The sequence below is a fragment of the Histoplasma capsulatum genome, genomic scaffold (genome assembly GCF_000149585.1).
Source record: "Histoplasma capsulatum NAm1 scaffold_3 genomic scaffold, whole genome shotgun sequence".
In the NCBI taxonomy this organism is placed as follows: Eukaryota; Fungi; Ascomycota; class Eurotiomycetes; order Onygenales; family Ajellomycetaceae; genus Histoplasma; species Histoplasma mississippiense.
Genome location: NW_001813980.1, coordinates 841604 through 863198, shown reverse-complemented (window position 1 = coordinate 863198; position 21595 = coordinate 841604). Strand labels below are relative to the sequence as shown.

Below are 21595 nucleotides of genomic sequence, written 5' to 3'. Positions count from 1 at the left end.
CTCGGATATTGCTTCATGGCTTCGCCTCTGTGCTCCATGGATGTCTCGACTCTAAGCGAAAACACCAACAGGCGCACTTCTTGACTGGCACACATGGTTGGGTTACGTTCATCCGTCCTCGTGCATGCCACCCCCATGCTCCTTGTCCCCGGGTTTAGCGGCTTGTCGATTCGAGCCAGAGGGAAAAGGGGGGCTGAATAGGTTGACTGGCTGATATTCGCTGGACGAAAGCCCATGTTGGCATGGGGGGTGGTGGCCAGGAGCACTTCTGCATTGGTCCACCCCCTCAATGCAACATTTCCCGGTTCAGCGGCTTCTTCGGTGTGGATGATTGGCGATCCACGCAACATGCATCTCAGCTACTATTTTTCCCACCCTCCTTGATTAGACTTGACCTATATTTGTTCGCAGGCTGGGGTTGAACGTGGGATATATAAAGACGTCAAGTGCCTCCCGGAACGAGATTGAGGGGAGAAGAGCATTCCATCATCTCATCTCGCAACATGGCTACCTTCACGTACGATATCACCTCCCCTGGACCTGCCGACGGTTCTCCCTCACCTCAGCTAAACACAGTGCACCTCCTGGAAGCGTACACCCCTGATCCTTGGTCAGACGAAAAGCCCCAGCACCTCCTTCCAATGCCCATGCCCATGCTCGTGCCCCTCTTCTCTGCGTCTGGCGACCTCTCTAAGGATGCAGCAAGTGAGGTATTTGCTGATTTTTCTGCCCTGCCATCCACCGTCTCTGGTCTCGATGAGATTAACTGGGACGAATGGATCCTGTTTCGACCCCCCCCCAGTCGATGTTCCCCCACCGTCACTCCAACTGTCGGATTTCTCTGACGACCCCATCGAGGGCCCAAGCCTGAACGACGTTGCTGATGACCCACCCAATCAACGAGAGCCAACCCCTTCCCTGGCCCCAGAAAGATCGTGAAGGCAACACATCGAAGGCGCCGTTGAATTACTCCGATGGTTCCATCGAGGCTGACCCACGCCTGGGCGAGGAACGCCACGTCCAAGCCGACCGATCAGAGCAAGTTATCCCCCTGGTGTCCGACCGTTGGGAAGGCGATGCGTTGGGGGAGACGCTGCATAATCAGGAATGCATTATCTTGCCCCTTTCTCAGGTGAAGATTCTGAAGCTGGTGTATAAGCGAGACGGGGACGAGATGTACCAGATAGTAGGGCGGATAGATGAAGAAACACGCGGATATGGCACACAAGGAAAGCCGTGGAAGTGCTTGGGTTCTGCTGGTAAGGCTCAGTACCTGCTCTGTGAAAAACATCCTCACTCACTCTCGCAGAAGACCCAATCATCATCGATGGGCCAATGAGTCCCAACCTGCTTAGCGACTCCGATCCGTTTGTCGCCATTCCATCCCTTCAACGAAATATAGAGAGGGTTCCCGGGGGTTACAAGGTGTATGCCAAGATGACATTGGACGATTTGCAGGAGCATGGAGGGTTGGGGCTGCTGGCAGCCTACTGGAATAACGAATGTCGTCGAACGAGGTCACGTGGATTATGTCAGCATTGATTCAAGATGGCCCAATCTCACGAAACCTTTCTATTTCTAGTTAGTTAGATGCTTAAATTTATGCAACAATTGAAGTCTTCATTCTCTTCATTTTCTTCATTCTCCTCTTTCGTTTTCTATGTTTGGTTTCCCCACTTCGTTTCACTTTACTATTTCTTCTTCATTATATCTATGAAGAACATACTTTGACCTCAGCGATGTCGAACGCGAATCATGGCATGCAAAAGCATTCTGCCTTTCTACTGCTGAGACGGCCGTCAGCCGGAGCGATCAAGGAGATCTGGATTGGATGCAGATTAACAAGAGAAGAGCTGTGAAATAAATTTATAACTACTGGCTTTCATTTACCCCGTCAATGTCATACAGGCAACTTGTCAACTGCAGGGGAGACAGGGGATAATCAATCACATGACAACATGAACAGGTCGCACGTCTTGCGACTGATTTTTGTCTTGAGACAACTTACACAAGGCCATGACAGACCTAAGAGGATTCTTCTGAATCATTCTTCTTGATACAGTTGAATCAGAACATGATCTTCAAGTCTCTACTCATATACTTATCAGCATAGATTGTATCTTATCTTGTGTCTGATTTCTTATGAAAAATTGTGTCATGAGTTAGATAGTATATCTCTTACACTACAACAAGACTATATCACTTTTGAGAAACTCTTCTCATTAAGCTTACAGGCTTGAGTCCATTGACATAGCACTTTTTTCAAGTATAGCTCCCAGCAATCCAATGTCGCCAGGCAATCAATCCAATGTAAAAAGATGAATATTTTCTCACAAGAAGATTCTAACAGTTCTGTCATAGAAGCAGCTTTCTAAGTCAGATGAAGATATGATAATAAAAATGAAAAAAGAAGATGTTTTTGATGTTCTTCTGTTCCAGAGCAAATGAATTCACCAACCAATCATCAACTATTGAGGTCACTGAAAAAACACACCAATCATCTCTGTCCTGGTCACGCCTTGGCGTCCTTCTGGTCCGGACCACCAAGGGCGCCAAGACGTGGCTAGATGGGACGTCACCATGCATATCCTAATAGGGAGGTCAACCAACCACAGTTCGCTTCGTACTTCATTGACGACTCGATTGACGGCCATAGGGGATTGTTTTCCCCCAGGGATGACATCTGGCATGACCAGGCCATGAATATTCTCATATGCCTTCCGGTTTAAACCAGTTCATTTCGTTTGGTTACCAGTACTCTGCTTAGCCTTACTAGAACCCCACAAGAGAGATGGATATTACGGGTCATGTAAACAATCCATTTCAATATTTAATCATGTTTAGGTTCCCAAAGACAATGATCTTTCCTTGTCGTACAATTTCATTCCCAAGGAACAAGCTGGCCCTGCCCATAGATTTGAATGTTCCTTGATGCTCTCCGGACTATGTAGATCTCAGCCAAGTCGAGCCCGGCCTGACTAGTTCACTGCTGTCCATTGGTTGTAGATTTCATTTGAAGAAACTTCCAGTGGAATTGGGGGAAGGTCAGTATCTCCATCTGGAGGTGCTTGTTCTCCACAGGGCCCCTCTGGCCCCGCGGCAGTAGTATTGGCGGGGGATACAAATAAGGTACTTTCGGCTTCTGGTACAGACATATTTTTTGACTGTGGAGCATCCCCGGGTACCGTGGCATCCCAAACCCCTTCCGGTATGCTCATTAAAACAGGATCAATCGTGTCAACAGGCGGTTCATTCAACGAGGCGACGAACAAGGGAAGATAGTCATCGAGGCTTGTTGCCAAAGGCAGTTGCACTGGCAACTCTTGATCAAAGCGGGCGTTTGATCGAGAACCCGAACCATCGTGGCTCTGAAATACAAACGAGGGAGGATTTGGTTCGCTGGCTTTTACTCTGTCCAGAAGCTCTGCAGCCCCCTGCCGTTCCGAGTTGCTCAAGAAGCCGTAGCACATCGCGTACGCGTGAGATGACCTGTTCGTCAGTCATGTCTACCGTGTCAGAGGTTGGTGACTCACTTCTGGATGTGTTGCTACCATGTCGGATTTCTCCACATTTTCTCTATCCTATACAATGCACATAAGTGATGTGACCTGCCATGAAAAATTGTCGACCCACCTGAAATGTGATCAGCAGAATACCCATGCTGTACGGAAACACAAAAGGCCCTTCGCAAGAAATAAAAAGAACTGGACGGCCACCCAAATTACAGAAAGTGAAAATCCACAAAGTACTATAGTTGGGCAGAGGACTACAAGGTGGCAGAACAGACGAGATCACAGAGCACAGAGAGAGAGGAGGGCGTTTACAGTACACAGCCAAAGAAACTTGTGGAACTCTAGCGAAGGATGCTGGCACTGTGTGAGGTCCCCAACACAAATGGAAAAAATATAAACCGCAGCCCGAAAGCCCCTATGACGAAACTTTGGCATTCGCCCTCTTGGCGCAGGGCCTCCTTGGATATTTCCAACGAGCATCCCGCTTTTTGGCCCCGCGATCGAAAGCGTGGCCTGGTCACCCTACAAGCCTCAATAGTATAGGGGTCATTTTATTTTTACATGCGGTCATCCTGGTCATTCAAAAGTTGTGAGGATTTTTACAGTACCTGTACAGTAGACTCTAGGAAATTCTCTGATCCACTCTGGATGCATATTGAGACCGATTCAGACAGGGCCAATTTTGTATTAATTACCTTTGCCATTAACCTCTATTTACCATGTTATGCTACTAAAGAAAAAGGAGCTGTGTCTTGAATTAGCTACCTCTGGCATGGAAGCATCTGAAAGGTTCTCTAACAATATGCAGCTACGGAAATATAAAAAACATCATGAAGACAATATTGACGGGAAAAAGGAGCGACTGCTAAAAAAGGGGGTAAAAAGACTAAAAATGTAGAAATGAAGAAATGAAGAAATTCAAAAGTCCCAAAGGCAAAAAGTTCAGGGTTCCAGAAATGAAACCACCCTGGGTTGCCCGAAATAGCCGCTGTGGACCCACCGATTGCCCGCTACAGGCAACTAAAGTGACTAGCAAGCCATCACGGTTGGGTTGATGTCGAACTGTCGCATACAGCCATCCTCTTTGCGCACAGTTTCCTTATTCCCCGCCTATGGTGCTCTGGGATTATATGGGGAAGAAAATATTTGATATGGTGGCAGACGGTTTGATGAGGGAAAGTGGGTTAATCACTTTCGCCGTTGACCTTGGAACTAAGTTAGACTCTGCACCTACCTTGAGTAATCCATCTCTGGTTGCCGTATACTTTCATCTCCCATGCTTCAATAACGTCGTTGCCGCTTTCCCACGGTTCTCGTGGTTCTCTTCTTGAACGGTGTCTCGGTCCAGTATCATTTTGTGTTGGTTAACATACTTCAGTATAAGTTTGCTGCTCCATTTTGCGCTCCCCATTCACCCTCCCTCACGCCCCCCGATCTTCCATAAAGCTGCCCGTCCTCCCCCAGGGTCCTATGTTAGCCTCTTTTTCTACTCTCGCTACAGTGGTTTCTGTGGCATCTGCCAATAGGCTAAAGATGTTTGCAAGTTTTAGCCAACTTTCATATTATTAAACTTTCCAAGAGGAACACAAGACAGAAAATCAAACAAGGCAGGCCCTGCACCAGAATACAACTAATCAAGATTCAGCACTATAACAGGCAGCATCATCATCAGATACAATTACCACGAACATGGACGCCGGGGAGATCCATACAAACCGGTCTCCCACAGTGGGGGGCCCAAGAATAAATACAGCCCATCAACATACCCCGGAACTATAACCATCGTCTGATTAGCCTTGGACACCTGTCCAGAGACATACATCGAGCGCTGCGGTATCGAACCCCCAGTGGTATGGCTATTATTGGTATTAAGCCACTGCGGTGATAATCACGCCATCCATGTTTAATTCGCCGCTGAAGGACCCGTCGTTGGGAGAGTACCTGCGTGGCTGCAGTTCAATTCTGTGGAATTTGGTGGATCACTTCTATATGCTAGGACTCCGGCTTCGAACTCTGCAATAGAAGGGAGCCGAACGGAAACTGTGCGTGATGCTTGGAGAGGTTCTGATGTGGGCTGCGAGAATGAGAACGGAACTGTTCCAGCTCGTCTCGCCATTTCTTGTTCTCCGAGCTGCCAATGCATAGCCTCAGCGGCCCTCCAGGGCATGGCCATCTCCTCTTCAATTTTCGCCCACATTTCCGACTTGAATCTGCTTGCTCTGTCAGTAAGCTAGCCGGTTATCATCAGATATCACACCATTTTTACCTTTCATATAACAATGCTAGCTTGGTCTTGAGATCCTCGCTCCACTCACCCCGCCTCTCGAGGTAATTCTGGTAGTGCAGGCGACAGCTCATTGCACTTCGCCCGGGAAGTTTCTCGCTGATATCTTCCCACGTCATTCCGCGCCCCCGAAGCTCGATGATGCGGACATCTTCTTCTGAGGACCACTTTGGCTTCTTCTTGGGTAGAATTTGGCGTGCATCGGAGCTATCGGTCTGGACGTCAGGTGCCATTGGTTTGTTTTGGGCTCAGTGTTGAATCATAGACGCCATAGAGAAATCTGCGGTACTTTACGAGGAGAAAAGGGAAGATCGAGGGATGGAAGCAAAGTGGGAGGAGGGCTGGCTTTATATATCTTCAGACCCTCTGGTCTATTCTAATGTTCCCCCCTGCTGGAGATGGATTTGGAGCGATCGTGAGAGACCGCACCGTTTACAAGATACGTTGGCTGAGCTAGGGGCCGGCTCGGGGCCTACGAACAGAGGGGAGGTTCATATGACATCTACAGTACGCCCTCCACACTTCCCGTTGATGTATGGTAGCGATGTATACAAAATTGACTAACTTCCATCCATTATTGAACTACGACAGAAAATCAAACAAGGTGGGTCTTGCGCCGGATAAAACGTGGCTCATCGAGACAATTACCGACAGAGAAACACGAAGCAGAAAGAAAGAACAGAGCGCATTAGTCCTCACAGGCTAGCTCGTACACCGGCAGACCTGACAGACGACATACATGAGAGCCGGGGAAGATATGTAGAAATCCGTCCCAGTCCGCCTGCCGAGAAGGGAAACTCCGAATCAACATCTCGTCAAACAAAACGCCAGAGGGCCTCCCAGATTGACCATTCACATCAACATTCCACTATAAAAGCATAAAACTGAGGCGCAAGAACGCGTTGGGTGGGCCAGACTTCCGCGGTGGATCACACGTTGTGCGCCTGGGTGCTCTCTGTAAGGTCCTCGAAAGAGTCTGTGGGGTTGAGAATTGCACGTGCCCTGGCATAATTATTCACCTTTCCCCTTTCCTTACTGGCTTTAGCAACCCAATTCTCCACTTCAGCCACTGCATCGGTAGGCGACTGCTTGTGTTCAAGCAGGAACGATAGCAGGATCTCAGCTGGGCTGAATACCTGGTCCGGAACCTTGGCGGCAAAGGCACCCGCAAGTTCGTCAATTGTTTCGTCATAGATCTTCTTTTCTGGGCTGCGGCGATCCTCATCTGGCCGCTCAATTGTTTCATCATCGATCTTCTTTTTTGGCTTGCTGTCATCCTCATCCGACTCCTTGAAAACCGTACAGACAAGACGAGAACTCATCTTCTTATCAGCGAGCTGAAACAAAACCTTTCTATCCACGCGGCCAGGGCGGATGAGCGCGTCATCCAGACGCTCGATGTGATTTGTCGTCATAATCAGCAATCGACCTTCCTGCGAAGATACACCATCCAGGGCATTAAGAAGAGCGGACAGAGATACATTTCCCTGAGACTTGCTTTTCTGCGAGGGGCGTACCGCGGCCTGGCCGGCGTTTTCTGTCGTTTCACTGTCTCCCGTTCGCCTCGTACTAGCAGCATCGATATCTTCTAAGAGAATGACACAATGCGGGGGAAGCTGGGCAAACAAACTGTTCAGGCGGCTGTCATCGATGCTCGAAAGATTAAGTACATAGATATCCAGCTCAGAACGCCCGGCGACAGATAAGCTGAAACTGGACTTCCCGGTGCCAGGAGGCCCATACAGCAGGAACCCTCTTCGATAGGGAATCCCGCGCTTTGCATACCAGCCCCGAGCTCGCTCGTCCAGGAAATCGTCGATATCTTTCAGCACGGCCTTTTTCTCGTCCTCATCCATGATGACTGTCGAAATTGGTCTGATGTCTCTTGCCTTCGCCTTCCTCCATTCACCATCATTATGCTCAAAGACTGCAGTCTTTTTCTGGATAAGTTTTAGATACTTGGCTCGGCAATCACTAAGGAGTTCTCTAAGGATTTGCGACGATCCGCCGATGCAGGAAATGGAGATCTCTTCCTTGGTGTCTTTTGCCATGCACTGGAACCGGAGCAGATGGTTCTTGTACAGGAAGAAGAATGATCCATTCCAAGGTGAAAAGCGCAATGGTTTCTTCTTGTACTCTTTTGAGAGACCATCAGCATATGCTCTTCTTTGCATGCCGTCGATGCTGACGAGAGAGGAGCGAGCCTTATGGGCGAAGGGCTGCGTGGATACCCAGGCGATAAGCATATCGTACGCTTCATTGTAGTAGGAGACGTGGACGGTCGAAGCTTTCGATGGTTAGAAAGAGCTATCACTACGGGGAGAGTCACGAACTGAAATAGGCCTCCACCAATTCCGTCATGTAGCGGTACGCATATCTACCCAAAAACAGGAACATCCCGCCCATGCACACCAGGTGAGCATAGCTGTTCAGGTTGCCAGCCAGGAGCTGTTGCATGGATGCAGAGATGCCGGTGAAGCCGGGGAAGAAGACATCCATAATAGAGATTTGAGACGGGGCAGTGTGGATTGGCAAAGAGCCAGCACCGTTGAATGCGTTCATTCTGGAACAGTGGTGCTAACAGAGGGTATTATGTGAGATAGTTTTGGAGCGATGATACACAGGAAGCGTTCTTCAATTGGGATGAAGGATTGGGTTTGCAGAGTTTGGAATAGGGAAACAATTCTGCTCTTTTCTCCTGATTGCCTCAGGATTTCGGGGGGAATCGTGCCTCCTTATAAGCCATTCTGTCAACACTCCCGGCACCTATTCTCTCGTCGTCTTCCTTGTAAATACTAGGATGCATGAGATTGTGCCGCAGGATACATGGGTCTCGACTCCGTCGACGTGATTTTGTCGATCTAAGAACTAGCCGTGTCGAACCGTCCGCGCATATCTAGAGGCACATCTCGCCATACGCCACAAACGGTTGCCTTGATACCAGGGATGCTATCAGCCCATGGATGGACGATTATCGCTTCCGTTTGGGGGGTCCGATTGGCAGGCAGCTCAGGAAAAAGAAAATTGGATGCTAAGTTTGTTGTCCCTAAGCCAGACATCGCGAACTTCATGCCAGGTTTGTTATCTCTGTATCGAATTAGAACTATCGGTTGAGAAACACGGATGAGAACTTTGCAGCGATTGTGCTGTGGGATATAATGGTCGAGACGGGGGTTGGCGGCTTTGGGGATTTTGGGGGGCGCTAAGTTCTGGAAATATAGGAGATTTTGGGGGGTTTTGGGAGGCTTAGAGGAACTTTGGGAACTTAGGGAATTTTTAGGAGATTGCCAAGGGCTACACTCCTAGAACTAACCGTTTTAGGACTAAAGTACTACATGAACTTTGTTTCTGGTGCTGTGGATGAATCAGCAAAACAAAGACTTCATTGGAGCCAAGACCTACTCCGTATCATGTGCACTTTCGATCCTTTTTATATCCTAATCTCCTCCTATATTCCCCAAGCTCCTCCTACAGTGCCCAACCTTACCCTACATTCCTAACATTACCCTTTACCTTCCAACCTTCCTTCAACCCCACTCTGCGTGCGGAACGATCCAGTTATCCAACCATGGCGTCATCGAAATCGTCTCATATCTACGAGATTTTGGGACAGCTGAACCGGCGTCAGACAATCCCGTCGTTCCACAGAGAAGCTCTTGAGGAACGCCTGGTTATATCTTGCAAACCCTTAGGTCGCCAACAACGCAGGAAGGTGCGGCGTACACAGCAGGAAATCAGGTCGCACTACAAGCAAAGAAAAGCGCAAAAAGTTTATCTGGAGGTTCTAGATGAAGACCCTCACGTCTTTCTTCCATTCATCCTTGCTATCTCACCTAAAGCTTGCGAGTCCTTTGATATATCCGGCTTTTGTCAGTGCCACAAGAAATGCAAGAGGATTTATCTCAGCAATGACGCTAAAACCATTTTTGAGGATATAGCCAAGAGACAGAAGCTTGACCAGAGTCCCCACTACAAAAGATTAATAGAGGTGCTCTTTCCACAGGGTGAATACAACAACCTTTATCTGTTATGAACGGAGCTAACCGGTGGCAAGTTTCTTTTCGGGCGCCGAAGCCAATCACTACCGCAGAAAGCGATGAGCATTGGGCTTACTTTGCAGCTGACTTGAAAGCTGTTCGCAACATCTTCGGCAGCCCCATTTGCGACGCTGTTGAAAGCGCCCCGGTACGGATACGTGAAATCGCGAAAACCCCAACACGTCAGACAACGGAATGTGTGAGAACGAACTTTCCTCAACAAAATTTTCAGGACGCTATCGTCTGGTTGGACGTTGGCTCCGCTGGCGAACTAGCTGGGACCCTATTTCCGCGGATAGACCAGAGGTCACTCCTGACCCATCAAGAAATTATTATGCAGGCTGCTCCGATGTCGGGGCACCAAGGGATATCAACTTCAGTGTTAGACAGTGGTAAGTGAAAAACCTACCCTTGACACATGACCCGTCATTTACAGAAACAGAGGACCACGCATATTTTACCTTCCAAGGGGCGTCTGTCTCAGCTATCGCTTCGGTCTTCAGCCCTCGTATTTGCCATGCGATCGAGAAGAGCGAGCTACGGGTATGGGAGAAAGGCCATCTACTTCTAGATACAACAGATTGTGTTACATTGGAAATGCGTCGCAAGCAACCTAACCACGGTACTATTCGTTTGCGCATTGGTTTCGTTGTGGGCACTTTGATAGCTAACGATTTGTACGCGGATGATGTCCTTTGATCGTATCACCCGGTCTTTGACTTCCCTCTGACAATGTATACACCAACTTTTGCGGGTAGAGCATCCATTTGCCCGTCACCCGCAGTAGACCAAATACTCTCGCCCTTCTCATTCTGAAACGAGATACTCTCGCATTCTGAGCAATATAGCTTTCTCTCGTAATTTTCCGATAAGATATAATTGATCGCATGCTTCTTACAGTCCTTGAAGAAGCCTGGTGGCACGGCGAGTTCTTTCCAGCGGTTGCGCTGCGAAACATTAGACTATTTGTACGTGTCAGAAAGGCCTTGAGAAGTCATGCATACCAAAGACTCTTCTGTCGCTTCTTCTGTCATATTAAACGAGATGTAGCAATTCAAATTTCCTGCTCGATCGATGCTGTTCGGCGCTCTGTAGGTTTCGGTTGGTCAAACTTCGTCATGGAGACGTCAGCGTCATCCTTAAGACTTTGCGAGGATACCACCACTCTTACACTCTGTTGTTTGGGACGTGGTCTATCGCCAGATCGAAAATTTGTAGCTGGCTGCTATCAAAATAAGAAGGGTTGAACAACCGTGAGTGTCCACTTTGGCAAATAAGGAACAAGAATCACGACGACGACCACTCGCGGAAAGTAATAGGAAAAAGTCACCTAATTGCAATATCTTAGTTTTAGTTCGACAAATGCAGAAAACTTCATTGCTTTTTGAGCGTTGCGGAAAGAGATATGGGTATGACGCGGAGATCGTCGCCCTTCAATCCAAAGAGGGGTAAGTTCTGGACGTCGCGCAGGTGGTGTTAGGCAGCGGCTGGTAATCATACGCACTGGGGCCGCCGCACTGTCATGTGATATATTAGGTAACAAGTTGGTGTCATTCATTTCGTTGTCACATGTCAATCTTGCATCAGACATGCCTCGCATTTCGTTCTTTACCAAGGGTAATGATATGCCAACCTCTCACCAATTCACAGGTTTTCCCCTCGGTTGCTCCGCGAGAAAATGAAAGGAAATCCCCAGAAGTATTCAAGTTGCCCAAGAAAAGACGCATATAGTTAGTTAGATAATTAAATCGAGTAATTCCGTTCTAATGACATATTATTCCTTCTCTGAATTCTAAAGGATTTATCCAAACAGAATCAACCACTAACATTATGGTTATCACCAGACTCAGAAAACTAAATCCCCTTTGCAAGGCAAGGATTCTCGCTCATTTCACTGAATTTCTGAGATAAGGGATGAAGCCTATTGGATTTAATACCAGTTAGGTTTAGAAAAATCTCCAGTGACATAGTTTGTCTTTTCTCAAATTAAACTTTTTTTTTAAATCATTTTATGGTATATTCTTTATTAAATTATTTTGAAAAGAAATATCGCTTTTAGAATGGAAGTTTAGTGATGTTGCATTGCAAGGTTGGGCTTGAAAGTTTCAAGAACATACAAACAAGACAAACAAACAAGGTAATTTGCGACCCACCAAGTCACCTGACCTATTTCTCTCTCTGCCAGATCTTTGAGCATCGACTTGTCAGGAAATCATTAAACATCAACACGTATAGGTATGGCAGACCTTTCGGAGGACGATCACGCCGTTATTTTAAGGTATCCTTTGAATGATTCACTTGATCGACTAGAAAAGCTTCTTCCAGACGCAGAGCATAACTACAATGATGGCACGACAGAAAGCCGTGAAGCCTGCCACGATGCAACATCGAAACTCCTCACCACCTTGATGGGTGAAAAGTCGGCTTTCCACCTGCGTTCACCAGCTGGCAATAAAAATGTGGCATCCGAGCTGTCAAAATTATTCACCTGCCTTCAAGATGGTGACTTCAGCTATGAACATTACCGCACACTCGTACGACTTGTCATCCGAAAGGCGACCGATGTTGACATCTGGAAAGCCGTCCTCGACCTCATCGCCACCGTCTCGCGAGTGACCCCTCCGGCGAGCATACCTCCTACTTCTCTAGGCACGCCGATCAAATCCACCTCGTCATCACAGAAAGGCTCCGAGCAGACGCGTGAGTTGGTGAATCCGAGGATCTTCGAGGAGATACGTGGCTGCACCTTTCGAGACGTCGAGGGCTTCTTCGACAAGTACTTTGAGGGAAAAGACTGGAGCGGCAAAGCAGATGCCATCTGTCGACGCGTGCTGGCCCCAGACAGCGATGGGAATTGGGCCCAGTTTCCTGATCCTCCTACGCAGGACGATGTCCTTGCCTGGTGGTTTCGTCTTCAAGAAAACCTTCTCTCGGAATCACGCGGCACCTACTACACCACGGCGAGCAAAGCGGATCTTACCGGTTCGAATGCGGAACGGCAAGTGGACCTCCTTCTGAGAGCTAGCGGTGCGAGCCCCTCGCGGAACAAACACGACTGGAGAGACATCCTGGTTGTTGGCGAGCTCAAAAAACCAAAGGAGAAGATTGGGACCAAAACCACACTGCTGCAGATGGGCCGCTGCGTGCGCGAGGTCTTCGCTGCGCAGCCCACCCGGCGGTTCGTCCACGCATTCGCCGTCTGCGGGACCAAGATGGAGGCGTGGGTGTTCGACCGCTCGGGCCCCTACAGCTCGGGCATCATCGACGTCTACGCGGACTCGGGACGGTTCTTTCAGGTGCTTGTGGGCTACACCATGATGAGCGACGAGGAGCTGGGACTGGACACCTTTATTGCTAGGGATGAAGGCGGCAACAAATCAATAACCGTCAAAGGGCCTGGGACCTCGGAGGAAAAGGTGCTGCGGCTGGGTGAAATGCTTTCCTTTCAACGTGCCATCGTGTGTCGCGGGACAACATGTTTTCTCGCAAACGATGGACAAGTGGAGGGCGTAGCCAAATTCTCGTGGGTGTCGGACAAGCGGCGGTCGGAGGCGGAACTCCTCGAGCTAGCGGGTCAAAAAAATGTCCAAGGGGTCGCCAGGATCATTGGCCATAGTGCCATCACCAGCATCGCCGACATGCGCTGCGGCCTGACCTTCGACGACAAGCGACACGACTTCAAAAGCGCACCCCCCAGTGCGGCCTCCTCATTTCATCAATCTCAGCAGCTCACCGAGCTCTGTAGCTTAGGTATCAGCCGAAAGTCGTCTTCCAGGAAACGCAGATCTCCGGATAAAGGGATGCAGGCGTCCAAACGATCGCGTTCCATCGGTCAGCTGTCGAGGGATACCCAGCAGGAGAACGACCTAACTTTCTCAGTTCAGTCGGCGCGCAAGCCGAGCCTCTTCGACAGGAATAGCGAGGAACTCTACGACAACCGTGTCCTCCGCTGTCTGGTGATCTCGCCCGCTGGGCGGCCGATCTACAGGTACGAGTCACCCTTAGAACTGCTCACGGCGCTTCGCGATGCAATAAAGGCGCATCGGTCTCTTTATCTGGATGGGAACATCCTACATCGGGATATTTCGGAGAACAACATAATAATAACCGATCCGGAAAAGGCGGGTGGTCACTCCGGCATGCTGATCGATCTGGATCTTGCCAAGGAAGTCGGTAGCGGGCGAAGCGGCGCACGGCACCAGACCGGCACGATGGAGTTCATGGCGATCGAGGTGCTGCTTAATATCGACCACACCTATCGACATGATCTTGAGTCGTTTTTCTACGTGCTTATCTGGCAGTGTGCCCGTCACGGTTGGGGAAAATTAAATGAGCTACAGAGACAGGGACAGGACCCGCCCAAAGACAGCATGCTGAGAGAATGGTATACCGGAACTTATAAGAAAATTGCAACTTATAAACGAGGTAACATGGAAGCTGGCGGATTTGAGTACCTTTTGCAGGAGTTTCCGCCGGACTTCGAGCGCGTCAAGCATCTTTGCAAGACCATACGAGGCGTACTGTTTCCTTACGGGAAGGAAGGACTTATTGTTGGAACGCCTCAGGACCCAAAAAGGTTATATGATCCTATTATTAAAGCGTATGATGATACGATAGCTCTGATTGAAACCTAATAGGATTAGTGATTGCTTTGTTCTGGCGAATAAGTATTATATATTAGCCTGCCCAATACATACGGTTTAACGTGTCCAGTTATTTCTCTAATTAGGTCCACTACAGCTTACTAAGTCAGCTACATGATCTACTTTAAGCTGAAATATGGATACCAGCAAATATTCTATGTCTCCTGGAGGAGTGGGAACATTGCTATCCATTACACCTGCAGCAATAAGTTTGAACAACTAAATATCTAGAGGTGGTCGAAGCCCAAAGGCATTGTTGGTTTCTAGAAGCTTTTTAACGCACACTATGAGAAAATGCCGACACAATAGTGAACTCCCACCGAGAAGTAGCCATATGACCTATATCCATGAGCACCACAAGAGAGTAATTCGTTCCGATTCGCAGATGTACATGGTCGGGTAACAATCGTAGTAAGGTATGGACAAACACGGACAAAAGTGGGAGACAAAGAAATGAGGACGAAGAGCAAACAAACACACACAATGTAAAATGTACCATGGGACGTAGGCAAGATAGGCCCTCGGCTGGAACGTGATAGGCAATGTCAATGGAGCTCGTGGGCCGGATTCAAATATGCTAAGCAAACAAAGATCAAACAAGGGGAACCACAGCAAACAGGTAACAATCAAGACAGGAAAAGTACGGAACAAATCAGAGGCGAAATTGATATTGACATGTTACACAGACGAAGATTCTAACCAATTGATTTTACAATCTTGCGTCCACCGTCCCTGCGCGATCCCCTTTTCTGCTTGAAACACATGTGGCCCGTCAGAGTAGTCAGTGAAGGCCGCTCGTCCTTCCACTCTGCATGGAATTTTTTGACCAGCTCCTCGCAGCCCGGGATCAGATCGCTCCGCGGTTGCCACGTAGGCCGCCATGCGACACGGTACTCCAGGCGTGGCGTGCCGTTCCGCAGGCGGATCCGGGAATCCAGTATCCTTTTGACCAGCCACTCCTCCTGTGTTGCACCGGCGTGGCCAGCCGAGATTTGAGGTCGACCCCCTGGATGTGGAGAGACACCGTCGTGGGGTGCGCGGGCGGAAGTGCCCACTTCGCCCATGGTAAAGGGGGGAGGGGTTTCTGCATGTAGAAGATCAGCGGGAGAACGCGGAGCGGTAATTGAAACTGGTGGGAAAAGCTGACCTGGAACCCCTCGGGGAGTCAATGAGGCTCCATCATCATCCACCATCCCGTCTAGTTCGTCACTTTGATCCGTGGGCGCCTGGCAGGCAGGCAGCAGTGGTGGGGAAGTCTGTCCACCTGCGGACTCGCTTGTGGGTTCACCACTGTGGACTATCTCCGTCGAACCATTTACCACAATGGGGCCATCTGAAATAGGGCCGAGGTTAGCGGATCTAAAGGACGTATCGTGAGCGAGTCAAGAGACGGACCTCTACTTCCACCCAACCGGCATGCGCGAAGGCCGGCTTCAGTGGCACTTTCCGCAGCCGTATCCGCCTCGACAGGCATACCAAGGCGGTCGCTGGCAAAACCGCTCAGATTCGATCCGGAGGGGATGGTGGCGTGCTCGTCGACATTTCTCCCGTCCCCGCCAAGTGGTTGGCTCCCGTCGTCCGACGAGATCTCCTCCAAAATTCTGTCAAAGTCATTTTCTGGAGTTTCGGGTGGCTGGGACCGTTGGCCTGTAGGGTGGGAAGAGATGGGAGGTGTAACAGAGGGGATTAGGCGGGGGGGCAAAGGGTGTCTGAGCTGCTGTGAGGGACAGAATAGGGAAGTGAAAGTGTCGGCGGTGGGAATGGGTCTCTGTGCTGAGGGGTTGGGGAGCTGTAACTGTCTGGGGATTGCAGGAAGTTTGGGGCTCTGTAGTAGTTTGGAGGGATTCATGGGATTTGGGGGTTGGTAGAACCGGATCTTGTCCATTGTGACTGCAGTCGGGTTTTGCTCTGCACGAGCGTGTGTGCTTTTGAGATAGAGGTTCGGGGAAGCTGTGATCCTCGTTCTGCGCGCAGTGCTTTTAAGAAGGGAAAAGCCGACGCTTTTATAGAGCGACAACCAGGAACGCTCCTCCTTTGGCAGGGTGCCCAAAGTCCGCGAAAGGCTTTCCTGTGTCTTGTGAATAGACCCCAGCATTTTCAAAAAACGCTTTGCTTCTTCCCCTCCAACCTGGGAACTGCCCGCAAAACAGGGATGGATCGCAATGCAACACACGGAATGCAACACGTAGATCCAGGGTTCCTCCGAACCGCATCTTCGACCGGTCCAGAGCTAAGGGTCACCACCAATTCACCAGGGATCACAGCCACAGAACAAACTCGGCAAGCCCATGTTTCATTTCCTATACGCCGTATGCATGAGGACGAGCGCAAATTGGTCATGAGGTCGTAGAATCGATGACGAATGAACCGAGATATAGCAGACACACCGGTGGCTCGGACGCCTTTGGATTGTGCGGGGGACCCACCCTACCTCACCGTCACACGATCGCTGCGCCCCTGACTCCCTCAGTTCCCTCAGCTGGAAGCGACCCAGCGTCGGATTCGCCGACATTCCTCGCCAATGGATCAAACCTTGAATACAAGGATACGCGGCCGACACTCCAGAACAGCCAATTCAATCATCGAAAGCAGCCGGAGGCTCAGCGAAGGCGGGCATTTTGCGTCCGCACCCTCCCACGTCACATCCTAGCGTCCAGCCGCACTCCTCGTAATCTCGCTACGCCGCAGGCGGGGGTGCTGGATCCACGCAATCTCGGATTTCGCCGTCATGAGGGATTTTCGCCATTGGTCAATAGCATAGCCGGCATGCGCCGGCAATCGTAGGCACCCCTCCCCCCCTCTCAACGTTACACCCCAGTGTCCAGTCGAATCCCGCTGCGCCGCTGGCAGGATGTCGGATCCCCGCAATCTCGGGTTCCGCCGACATGAGGGATTTTTGCCATTGGTCGATGGCATAAAGCGCATGCATCGAATTGTAGCTCAGACGGAAAGAGAAGGAGAGGGGTGAGGGAAATGCGAATGTGTTGCAGGACCAACAGAGTAAGCCAGAGAAGATGTCCACGGGCAAGAGAGGCACGGGCGAGTGAAATATCCAGTGAGCAAAGCCTGTTGTCCTCGAGAAGAGGAGTGGGTAACTGTGATCTCTCGATCTACATGGTCTTCCAAGAAGACCGAATAAAGGGGATGGGCCGGGGTTGACGGGGGGAGGGCTGGAAGGGGATGGGGGGGAGGGGATGCGATGGCGAAACGGGTTCGGCAAGGGGAGATCGGCAGATACCTTTTGTGGTGCGGGAGGCTGAGCCTGAGCAGGGGGGAAGAGGGAAAGGGGGATGGGGCAAAGGGGGAAGGTGAAGGGCAAGAGTGAGACGAGGGAGGGTAATTTGGGAGAGGGGAACGTGCTTTGGCCATAGGGAGGAGGAGCGATCTTATATAGATTTTCGGACCGCGTTGATGATGTAACTCCAAGCGGCGAGGTGGAGGCGCGCCAAACCCGAAGGGGCGACGGCACGACCGACGCGGCCAATGGATGGGGTCCGCGAGGCCCGGCCCAGGCCCGTTCGGGAAACGCGGGAGGGGGGAGGGCCAGGTGCGGCCGCGTACTCACCGTCCGATTGTTTACTTAATTAATTCATAATCTGTATTTAAAATAGTGCTAAATCATTAATCAATGTACACTCATTACATTACAAATTAATTCATATGTGTCAGCCTGAGTGCTCTATGTTTACAATTGCACTCAGATGCTCAAGTTAAGAATAAGTTATCAAGTTTTCATAAAGCTGTGTTGTTGTGATAACATTCACAAATTCTAAAGTTCTACAAAGTCACACCACTGTGATAGTGCTGTGAAGAAGTCTGAGCACTTAATAATTTCACAATCACATATTTGTGAAGAGGTCAGAGTGTCTATGAAGTATTTTCTTTAAAGAATAGGAACTGAACCTTCTAGTCTTCAAGTTATCAGAATCAAAAATTATGACCTTGTATGAAAACAAAATGAACTACAAACACCTCTCCATGAGTGAGAACTGAAGCCTCATTGAAAATAACACTGAATTTCATAACTTTCTTCAACAGCAATTCTTGCAGATAGCAGAGCTTCAATAACAATTGAATTATCTGAATATAAATATATCAAAAAATGTGTAAATATCAACATTTTCTGTATACAAAAGAAAAAAACATCTCTCTTTTCTTGACAAATTCACAAAAAAACTCTCAATCTATCTAATCTGAAAATGAAAGACAAAAGTCAAACTTGAAGAGAATGAGTCTGTGATAGACTCTCTGCTCTCACAAGCCCGCTATATTCATAGTCAGCTAGAAGAAGATACTTTAACAAAGTTTCAACTCTGAATTGAATCATATGCATATAAAATGTATATCTCTGAAGAAGTCTTTTGTCAATTAGATGTTTTATTCTTGAATTCTACACTGCAAGCACATGCAATGCAGTGGCTGAACAGAAATCATCAGAGAAATACCCTATTAGCAAACTATCTGCCTGATTTTGATAGCAAGATTCATGAAGCAGAAAGACAGAATTAAAATGATGCTGTCAAAATCAATCTTCTGAGTCAGTATAATAACTTTGAACTGCTCAAGTTCTGCATCTCACATCTCATGCCCATACATTACCACAACTACTGCACCCACTTATGTCAACTTGACAACAATCTTACATATTTCAACACTGTATAAGGAAGCTGTAACAATCATAAGCAGAACTTTACATTTATCACTGCTGTCACACCCTTGGTTGTGCCAAGGCCCTGTGACGGCTCCACACGGCCTATCGCTTCCCCTCGGATAATCCCATCTATCCCATAACGTCACGCAGGTGTCTGAACCGGTTTCCAACCACCCTATGACATCATTCGAATGCAATAAAAGAGGATCTGATTGATGAGATATGAGAATCCTGTTTCTATACGGGGTCAGTGGATTCCATCTGGCAGATCAATGGAGCGCCACTACGGAGTTGCTTCGGCTACCCTCGCTCATAGAGTGAGGGGAGGATGGCTGCCCGTTGTCTATATAGAATAGCTAGATGCTGGCTCTCTATTCCAGGAGCCAGCGATTCGTCTTTTATCTTTTGACAATAAGATACCAGAGTTACCACTGTCCTCATACAATATTTTTAGTGTGCCGAGTACCTCTGGTAGTTCAGTATTTGTATAGTATTCTACGAGTTCGCGGTTCAAGCGAGATAATCAAGCCCACCTATAAGGCTTCCCATTATATACCATCCTCCTCTGTGCCGCTGCCGAGTAGCAACCGCCTCGGCGCCGTCACATTACAGAGTGTCTGATTCAAATGCAGTATCATTGTGTGATTCAATGACATCTTCATCAATGTCTTCTTCATAGACTGACATGTCATTCTGAACAGTATGAAAGGCTCGGTTTTGGTTTTGATTTTGGCCTTCCTTATAGGGTCTTCTCTATTTACTTCAGTCATCGCGACGTTGGTTGTTATAACTCTGTGGGTTATTTTGATTGTTATTACTCTTGTAGTTGTTCCAGCGATTGAACTGTCGGGGATTTTCAAGATTAAGCAACTGGATGGTGGAATTGATGTTTGAGTTATTCATGGGCTTAGACTCCTTGTCATTGTGGGATTTGTTGAAAGGGCGGGAAGATTGTTGATTGAATGACCACAATTTGTATGCAGCAGCATCCTGATTGAAAACCTTGCATCAGAAGTCATTTAAAGAAGAAAAATCATCAGCAAATTCATCAACAAAGCAGATTATTTAGAGCTGTGTTTCAAAGCTGTCATATAAATGCTTAACAAATTGGATTTGATCTGCGATTCCTGCCTTGCGCAGGAGGGCGATTTTCCAGGTGAAGTAGAAGAATATAAATAGACTGTTGTGATTGAAGAATCAGTATCATAGAAATAGAGCTTTTTACGAGGCTTGCTGTCTTGATTTCTCAAAATGCTTTAATAGTTCGGTTTCCCAGCAGAATAAGCTGTCATTCATAGCTTGGACAGTGTCGGGCTCTAGATCAGTAAGTTACTCCAGAGCTTTACTTTGAAGACATCATGAAAGTACTATGCATACTACTTCATCTCTGTATAGTGCTGCAATTTGATTAAATCAGAGTATGAATGTGTGGACATCAACATCTGCAGGATCGAATATCATCACATCATCTGACTTAAGCTTAGAGTGATGCGATCTCCCGTGTCGGTGCTCAGAGGCTGGGGAAGAATTGTATCTTCCATATTGTCGGCTGTGTCATCGGTGGCGCCTGTTGTGGTGCTGCGAGCGACGTCTGCGTGGTTCCTCATTGGAAGAAGATGGGGAAGAGAAGAGAGAGTTACCATCTAAATACTGAGCATATCTGCAACGGGGCATGTCTTTGTGTTTGTGAAATACATTGTGTGAGGAGTTAGATAGATTGCTATCAGAGTGTGATATAGAGGGATTTTCTGCATTCATGTTATGCAGATTATAAACATCTTTATTTTTGTGAAATACAGTGTTAGAATTAGAATAAACATTAGAATACATTCATGAACTGAAGTTATTGTCATCTGACTATTGTGTCTGATTGAGATAGGTGTTTGATTGATCTCTATGTATCTCATCACAATTTGTAGTGATGTGAATGTTGAGTGTAGAGGTGACAAAGATTTATTCTTGTAATATTAACATATCTAATTGTGGGGGGATCAAATTATACTTGAAGGAGGAATGAGTGAAATCTGAGTTCATACTCAATTTGAAATTGAGGTGGTAAATCTCAGCTTCATATTTCTCATCTGAATCAAAATCCACAAACTTTCCATCTGCTTGATTTGATTCTCATTTAAATCATAGAATTCATTCCTTGAATCTGATGACTGATCTATAAGAGGGATTTAAAGCTGTAAATTGCTTTTTTGTTTTGATTAGACAGACAGTGCAGGAAGATTCTTCTTCTAGAGTGAATATAACTTTGATGTGTTTAAAATCTGCCATAAAAGGAATTCTGATTAAGTGGGGATGTTTCTTATTCTGAAAACCCACTGTCAGTTGTTCAATAACCTATGTTCTGTGACCCGTAGGTTACCATAGACTGGGAATAATGATGGTATAGTGACGCGCTAATATAGTTGGAAATAAATGCAGTGATGGGAATTGGGCGGAAGCAGTTGAATAAATGATGT

The 21595-nt window shown here is 48.0% G+C and overlaps 5 protein-coding genes across 5 annotated transcripts; 2 read left to right on the top strand and 3 right to left on the bottom strand.

The window, feature by feature from the left end:
* Positions 1-503: 503 nt before the first annotated feature.
* Positions 504-1339, top strand: HCAG_03394 (predicted protein; the record flags this gene model as incomplete). The annotated part of the gene is made up of 2 exons (XM_001541247.1): positions 504-710; positions 905-1339. The coding sequence occupies 2 exons, from the start codon at positions 504-506 to the stop codon at positions 1337-1339; spliced, it is 642 nt and encodes a 213-aa protein (XP_001541297.1).
* Positions 1340-4933: 3594 nt separating this feature from the next.
* Positions 4934-6029, bottom strand: HCAG_03393 (predicted protein; the record flags this gene model as incomplete). The annotated part of the gene is made up of 5 exons (XM_001541246.1): positions 4934-5039; positions 5225-5285; positions 5333-5368; positions 5454-5722; positions 5779-6029. The coding sequence occupies 5 exons, from the start codon at positions 6027-6029 to the stop codon at positions 4934-4936; spliced, it is 723 nt and encodes a 240-aa protein (XP_001541296.1).
* A 696-nt stretch (positions 6030-6725) lies between these two features.
* HCAG_03392 (predicted protein) lies at positions 6726-8358 on the bottom strand (the record flags this gene model as incomplete). Its single annotated transcript, XM_001541245.1, has 2 exons — positions 6726-8083; positions 8130-8358. 2 exons carry the CDS (start codon positions 8356-8358, stop codon positions 6726-6728), a joined length of 1587 nt encoding a protein of 528 aa, XP_001541295.1.
* A 3064-nt stretch (positions 8359-11422) lies between these two features.
* Positions 11423-14467, top strand: HCAG_03391 (predicted protein; the record flags this gene model as incomplete). The annotated part of the gene is made up of 3 exons (XM_001541244.1): positions 11423-11450; positions 11893-11922; positions 12069-14467. 3 exons carry the CDS (start codon positions 11423-11425, stop codon positions 14465-14467), a joined length of 2457 nt encoding a protein of 818 aa, XP_001541294.1.
* A 704-nt stretch (positions 14468-15171) lies between these two features.
* HCAG_03390 (predicted protein) lies at positions 15172-16571 on the bottom strand (the record flags this gene model as incomplete). The annotated part of the gene is made up of 2 exons (XM_001541243.1): positions 15172-15809; positions 15872-16571. 2 exons carry the CDS (start codon positions 16569-16571, stop codon positions 15172-15174), a joined length of 1338 nt encoding a protein of 445 aa, XP_001541293.1.
* Between the last annotated feature and the right edge of the window lie 5024 nt (positions 16572-21595).